Source organism: Penaeus japonicus, unplaced genomic scaffold (assembly GCF_977035675.1).
Source record: "Penaeus japonicus unplaced genomic scaffold, GWHDUDI00000001_assembly GWHDUDI00001036, whole genome shotgun sequence".
In the NCBI taxonomy this organism is placed as follows: Eukaryota; Metazoa; Arthropoda; class Malacostraca; order Decapoda; family Penaeidae; genus Penaeus; species Penaeus japonicus.
The window spans coordinates 1-7500 of NW_028235438.1; the positions used below are offsets into that span (position 1 = coordinate 1).

General features: G+C 44.5%; 1 protein-coding gene across 1 annotated transcript in view; it reads left to right on the forward strand.

The window, feature by feature from the left end:
- Positions 1–350: 350 nt before the first annotated feature.
- LOC122244323 (uncharacterized) overlaps positions 351–7500 on the forward strand; it is a gene marked incomplete at its 5' end in the record, with an annotated part of 9237 nt that continues 2087 nt past the window's right edge. The window contains 2 exons of the mRNA XM_086535508.1: positions 351–1290; positions 6403–6538. Of these exons, the coding sequence (XP_086391634.1) occupies positions 351–1290; positions 6403–6538 (1076 nt within the window). The remainder of the gene's footprint in view (positions 1291–6402; positions 6539–7500) is intronic.

Below are 7500 nucleotides of genomic sequence, written 5' to 3' on the forward strand. Positions count from 1 at the left end.
TATGTATGTATGTGTATATATATATATATATAATATATATATATATATATATATATATATATATATACACCCATATATATAATCACTGTAGTATATATATATATGTATATGACATGTCGATATATGATATGTATTATAGATATATATATATATATATATATATATAAACATCATATATAATATGTATATATATATATATATATATATATATATATATATATATATATATATATATATATATATATATATATATATATATACTTCACATAACTTCCATGTCAACACCACCTGAAAGCCCCTTGAGAAGGCTCTTGGAATAGCCGAGTAAAGCGGAATAAATGAAACCCAAGTGCATTTTCTTCGGCCTCTGGCGGAGGTGGTCTGGCAACTGCGCCGGAGTGTCACGCCTGTCTGGCAACTCTGCCGGCAGAGCCTCAGCTGTTCCAGCTTCCCGCCAAGAAGGGTCTGACAGATGGCACTCACAGGGGAAGCAGAAGTGGGAGTGATGACGCTGGCACTCACAGGGGAAGCAGAAATGGGAGTGATGACGCTGGCACTCATAGTGGAAACAGAAATGGGAGTGATGACGCTGGCACTCACAGGGAAAGCAGAAATAGGAGTGATGACACTGGAACTCATAGGGGAAGCAGAAATGGGAGTGATGACGCTGGCACTCACAGGGGAAGCAGAAGTGGGAGTGATGACGCTGGGACTCACAGGGGAAGCAGAAATAGGAGTGATGACGCTGGCACTCACAGGGAAAGCAGAAGTGGGAGTGATGACGCTGGCACTCACAGGGAAAGCAGAAGTGGGAGTGATGACGCTGGGACTCACAGGGGAAGCAGAAATAGGAGTGATGACGCTGGCACTCACAGGGGAAGCAGAAATGGGAGTGACGACGCTGGCACTCACAGGGGAAGCAGAAATGGGAGTGATGACGCTGGCACTCACAGGGGAAGCAGAAATGGGAGTGACGACGCTGGCACTCACAGGGGAAGCAGAAATGGGAGTGATGACGCTGGCACTCACAGGGGAAGCAGAAATGGGAGTGACGACGCTGGCACTCACAGGGGAAGCAGAAATGGGAGTGACGACGCTGGCACTCACAGGGGAAGCAGAAATAGGAGTGATGGAATGACGCTGGCACTCACAGGGGAAGCAGAAATAGGAGTGATGACGCTGGCACTCACAGGGGAAGCAGAAATGGGAATGATGGAATGCACAGTTCTAAACGACTCTCCATGTGCTAAAAGTTCTATTGCAAATCTTTTAAGGAAAGAAGTCATCCAGGTAAGTGTTCAGTAAGGCCTCGGTCGAGAGGCCAGCTGCAGCTATGGCAAATAGCCCTGCCATGTTTATTCTGGCCATTTGAAGCTTGGCGAGGTCTCTGGCAACTAGCATCCAGCGGTGAAGGAGTCCAGGCTCTCTGTTGCCAGAAAGCAGAAAGCATGGGACAGGTTGTTGGCCTTTCCAGAGCACGATGCACACGGCACTTGGTTGACATCCAAAAGCTCTCTTTTACTCATCAGAAAATGTTTCTGATAGTTACTGGACAGGTAACCTTTAAATGGACTGAAAATGCACATGTTTTTCTTTTGGAAATAAATAGAGGTGTGGATACAAGGAAAGAGCAGAATGATGGCATGAGTGACTCTTGGAGTAACTCTGGAGGGCCTGCAACGAGGGAGAGGAGGAGTCCTAGGGCAAGGGGGCAGGGGAAGGGCAAGGGGGCAGGGGAAGGGCAAGGGCAAGGGGGAAAGGAGGAGGGGGGCAGGGCAAGGGGGCAAGGGAAGGGCAAGGGAAGGGCAAGTGGGTACAGTGGTCTGATAGCTTGGAGGTGTATGGAGGAGGAGACTCTGTGGGGAAGGAAGGAAGGAATACAAAGAATAGCTCTCTTTGACATCCCAGCTGACACGCATGAGAAATATTATAATAAATGATAGATTTTGTATTTGATAATAATTATTTACAATTTGTTAATATTAAATTCTCAGGAATGATATTACCTAGGAATATTAATATTAACAAATTTATTACTAATACCAAATGATACAGAAACTAAAAAGTGAATTTTGCATGTTTAAGAAACATTAAATAAAAGAAACAGTTTACTGAAATTAGATGAATGTGAAATCCAGTCTGGGTTCCATTATGTGAACTTAATTTGTATTCTATATTAATTCTTCCTCATCTTCCTCCTCCTCTTCCCCCTCCTTCTTCTCTTACTTCTTCCTTTCCTTCTCCTTCTTCTTCTGTTCTACCTCCTCCTTCCTGTTCTACCTCCTTCTCTTCCTCCTCCACTTCCTCCTCCACTTCCTCCTCCTCTTCCTACCCTTCTTCCTCCTCCTCCTCCTCCTCCTCCTCCTCCTCCTCCTCCTCCTCCTCCTCCTCCTCCTCCTCCTCCTCCTCCTCCTCCTCCTCCTCCTCCTCCTCCTCCTCCTCCTCCCTCTCCTCCTTCTTTTCCTCCTCCTCTTTCTTTTCCTCCTCCTCCTTCTTTTCCTCCTCCTCCTCCTCCTCCTCCTCCTTCTTCTTTTCCTCCTCCTCCTCCTTCCTCCTCCTTCCTCCTCCTCCTCCTCTTCTTCTTCTCCTCCTCCTCCTCTTCCTCCTCTTCCTCTCCTCTCCTCCTCCTCCTCCTCCTCCTCCTCCTCCTCCTCCTCCTCCTCCTCCTCCTCCTCCTCCTCCTCCTCCTCCTTCTTCTCCTCCTCCTCTTCCTCTGCCTCCTCCTCTTCTTCTTCTTCTTCTCCTTCTTCTCCTCCTCCTCCTCCTCCTCCTCCTCCTCCTCCTCCTCCTCCTCCTCCTCCTCCTTCTCCTCCCCTCCTCCTCTTCCTCCTCCTCCTCCTCCTCTCCTCCTCCTCCTCCTCCTCCTCCTCCTCCTCCTCCTCCTCCTCCTCCTCCTCCTCCTCCTCCTCTCTCCCCTCCTCCTCTTCCTCCTCCTCCTCCTCCTCCTCCCCCTCCTCCTCCTCCTTCTCTCCTCCTCCTCCTCCTCCTCCTCCTCCTCCTCCTCCTCCTCCTCTTTCCTCTCACTCTTCCTCCTCCTCTTCCTCCTCCTCCTCCTCCTCCTCCTCCTCCTCCTCCTCCTCCTCCTCCTTCTCTTCCTCTCTCCCTCCTCCTCCTCCTCCTCCTCCTCCTCCTCCTCCTCCTCCTCCTCTTCCTCTCTCCTCCTCCCTCCTCCTCCTCTTCCTACCTTCTTCCTCCTCCACTTCCTACCTCCTCCTCCTCCTCCTCCTCTTCCTCCTCCTCCTCCCTCCTCCTCCTCTTCCTTCTCCTTCCTCCTCTCCTCTTCTCTTCCTCCTCCTCTCCTCTCCCTCCTCTTCCTTCCTCCTCCTCCTCCTCCTCTCCTCTCCTCCTCCCTCTCCTCCTCTTCCTCTCCTCCTCCTCCTCCTCTCCCCCTCCTCCTCCTCCTCTCCCCCTCCTCCTCCTCCTCTCTTCCTCCTCCTCCTCTCTCCTCCTCCCCTCCTCCTCTTCTCTCCTCCTCCTCCTCCTCTCCTCCTTCTCTCTTCCCTTCTTCCTCCTCCTCCTTCTCCTCCTCCTCCTCCTTCTCCTCCTCCCTCCTCTCTCTCCTCTTCCTTCCTTTCTCCTCTTCCTTCTCCTCCTCCTCTCTCCTTCTCCTTCTCTCCTCCCTCTCTCCTCTCCTCTCCTCCTCTCCTCTCTCTTCCTACCTCTCCTCTCTCTCCTCCTCCCTCTCCTCTTCTTCCTTCTCCTCCTCCTCCTCTCCTTTTCCTCTCTTCTCCTTCTCCTTCTCCTTCTCCTCTCCTTCTCTTCTCCTCTCCTCTCCTTTTCCTCTCCTCTCCTCTCTCTCCTTCTCCTTCTCCTTCCTTCTCTTCTTCTTCTCCTTGTCCTTCTCTTTCTTCTCCTTCTCCTTCTCCTCTCTCCTCCTCCTCCTCCTCCCTCCTCCTCCTCCTCCTCCTCCTCCTCCTCCTCCTCCTCCTCCTCCTCCTCCTCCTCCTCCTCCTCCTCCTCCTCCTCCTCCTCCTCCTCCTCCTCCTCCTCCTCATCATCATCATCATCATCATCATCATCATTATCATTATAATCATCATTGTCATTAACAGCATATTAATAATAATGATAATAAGGACAACATTAATGATGATAATAATAGGCACATGACATTTTTTCCAGACTGTTTAATGAATAAGGCAAACAGTGAGGTCAGGTAGGCTTAGTAATTGAGTCATTATTGACTGAGCATCTGTTTATTCATCTTTATGTTGAAAAATTCTTAGAGCAAACACAAAGTGGATGGTTAATGTTAACTAACTGATGCTGGAAAGGCATGTATAGACTGTCTGGTGTGTGTCTTTATGCATAAATGCACAAGGGCTTAGTCACCAAGGAGTCAATTAATGGGCTTATCTGACCTCACCTGTTTACCCCTTGCCTTGAATTTCCAATAAGATTTTCATAATTGAAAAAATAAAACCATAGTGTCATTGGGCTAATACTTTTATATTCTTGTTGTATTATTGCAGAAGTCAGTAACTGAATAGTAATGTGTGTCACCAGTGCCAACTAATTTAAATTGTACATTTATCTGATGATTTGCATACAACTCACCTTTTGCAGAATATGACACCAAACAAATACATTTCATCTCAAGAAATATGATATCAACATTTTCGATATGTATATTTAAAATTTAGGTATTCATTGAGGTGAAGGCAAAAATTCACCAGAAATGTTTATCACTGTCAAAAGATTATACTTTATAACACATGTTGAAATGATCTCCATTGACAGATATTTTTCCCACAGTATTCCCTCAAAAGTAAATACATTATATCCTGCCAAGCATTTCCATGATATATTTCAGTTGTATGGCTGAACGGTGCAAACCTATCCTCCGCTTAATTAATGATCAAGATTACGTGGCAAAAACACATTCAGTTTTGTTCCTGGAGAAAGGGTGTGCTATTTTAAAGAATATTTGAACCAATGTACCAAAGCAAGCAATGCAGAGAAATTGAAATTGATTCTGGATACATTTCATGGGTAACCAGATCAACACAGTGAAGGTTGCTTTAATGACTTTATACTTCTGAAACCTATGACCACATATTATATTACTAGAAATGAAGTCTGATCAAGATAGAACTTGAGATGAAAGAAACAATGGTATATGAATTCTTTGCCTTGAATTGGATTTCATTTACTTTTCTTTACTTTCCCTTTTTTTGTATAGCATTCACTCTTGGTTTATTTTCTGTTATAGCATAATTTCCCAGCTCTTGGTTATTATTCTATATATTAAGCTAGTTCTAAAGTTACTTATTGGTAAACACTGGTATTTACTGCCTGGTATTTGGCACTCAGCATTTATTGCCTAACCTGCACTCCCCCGCTTTCTTTTCATCTCCTCCTCCTCCTTCTTCTTGTCTTCCTCCTCTTCCTTCTCCTCTTCCTCCTTCTTCCTTCCTTCCTCCTTCTTTTCCTCTCTTCCTCTTCCTCCTTCTTCTTCCTCCTCTTCCTTTCTCTCCTCTCCTCCTTCCTCTCTTCTCCCTTCCTCTTTCTCTCCTTCTTCTCTCCTTCTTCTTTTCTCTCTTCTCTCCTTCTCTCATCTTTCTCTTCTTCTTCTCCTCCTCTCTTCCTCCTCTCTCTCTTCCTCCTCCTCTCCCTCTTCTTCCTCCTCTCTCTCTTCCTCCTTCTCTTCTTCTTCTTCTCCTTCTCTTCTCCTTCTCTTCTTCTTCTCCTTCTCCTTCTCCTTCTCCTTCTCTTCTCCTTCTCCTTCTCCTTCTCCTCCTCCTCCTCCTCCTCCACCACCACCACCACCTATTCCTCCATCTTCTTTCCTCCTCCTCCTCCTCCTCCTCCTCCTCCTCCTCCTCCATCTTCTTTCCTCCTCCTCCTCCTCCTCCTCCTCCATCTTATTTACTCCTCCTCTTTTTTTCTCCTGCTCTTCCTCTTTAGTCTTACCACCACCACCTTCTTTCATCCTCCTCCTCCTCCTCCTCTTCCTCTTTCCACCCATCCTCTCTGTCTTCCTTCTCTTGTCATACCATGTTTTCTTCCTCCTCTTCCTCTACTCATCTCCAGACTTGCAGTTTTATTTTGAACAACTGACTGATGTGCGGTACATAACGCATACATAAGTTTCAGGATTGCATTTTTGTTGCTGCCCGCTGTGCCAGGTGCCTCTGCTGTCAGATTGCTTTCTACCTGGCCAGTCACAAAGCCTCCTGCTTATATTCATTTCTCAGTCTATTTTGTATATGCTTCAAATTTTGTGATGTCAGACTTACCATTTTAGTAACTATGTTTTTTCTTACATTCTCATTTCACTGTCTATGCTTTATAGAAGAGATTGTATCTTTGGTTTATGTTTTTCAAAATGATTATTGCTTTATGTGGAAAAAAGAAAGGCATTGTTACTTTTTCAGAATTTTAATCATTTGCTGCTTCTAGGCTTTGTGTGGAGGAAGCTGTGAAGCAAGTGCAGTTATTCCTTTTCTTGGTGGAAGGGGTGAGGCTGCAATGCATCAACATCAAGAACTCACAAAAAGGAAGGCTTCAGCAAGAAAAGGGAGAGTAAGATGCACAGGTAGGGAGAGCTTTATTTTCATTAACCCATCAAAGCCAGGGACATCCGTCCATCATTATGGTTTTGTTTTTTCTCGTCTTTGAATATAGATGGATCCACCAACGTTTAGTCACCCAGGTGTCGATTAGCAGGCCTCCCTGTTATTATCATTGCTGTCATCATTTGTATTATTATAATGATGTTAATAACAATGATGATATAAATAAGGATAAAGATTTAGCCAAAATTCACAGAATAAGGTAAAAAGTGAAGTTGTGAAGGCAGTGGCCAGTGCACATACCCATGCACTTCCTGGCATCAACGGGTTCAACTGTTCAAACCAAAACACTAACTGAGGAAAGGCTTGGTGGTTAAAGACCCTATATTAGACATTAGAGTAAAATATAATATAGATAGTAGTTTCTTAAGGATTTTTGCGGTCTTACTATTCATGACCTTATTTTCCTTGCTACACTGCTCATTATATCATAAATTGTCAACAGTAAATTTGTTTACAGGATGTATGCATATAAGATTGAAGCGTATATCAGCATTGCCATTACAATAAGAGGCTGTAAACTATAGTACTCAAGAAAGCTGAGGCAGTTTGCACAAACGTTTATATTACTTTTTTCTTGGTCAGGGATGGACAGGAAACCTTTGGCAAAAATCAACTTATTGTATGATCTGCATGGGACCTGTTTTAAAATGACAACCAAAGTTTTCCCGTCTATCCCTGACAAAAAAAAAGTAATATAAACGTTTGTGCAAACTGCCTCAGCTTTCTTGAGTATTATAGTTTATAGCCTCTTATTGTAATAGCATATTACTTCAGTGATCCAAATGCCAGTTTTTTTGATAAAATAAGTAGCATCTTTGGTTAACCAGAAGCAACTTCACAGAATATGGATAAAAGTGTTTTTGAGGCATTGATTTTTTGAAAAACCAATGTTAATCAACAGCAAAATTTTACAAATGAGGTA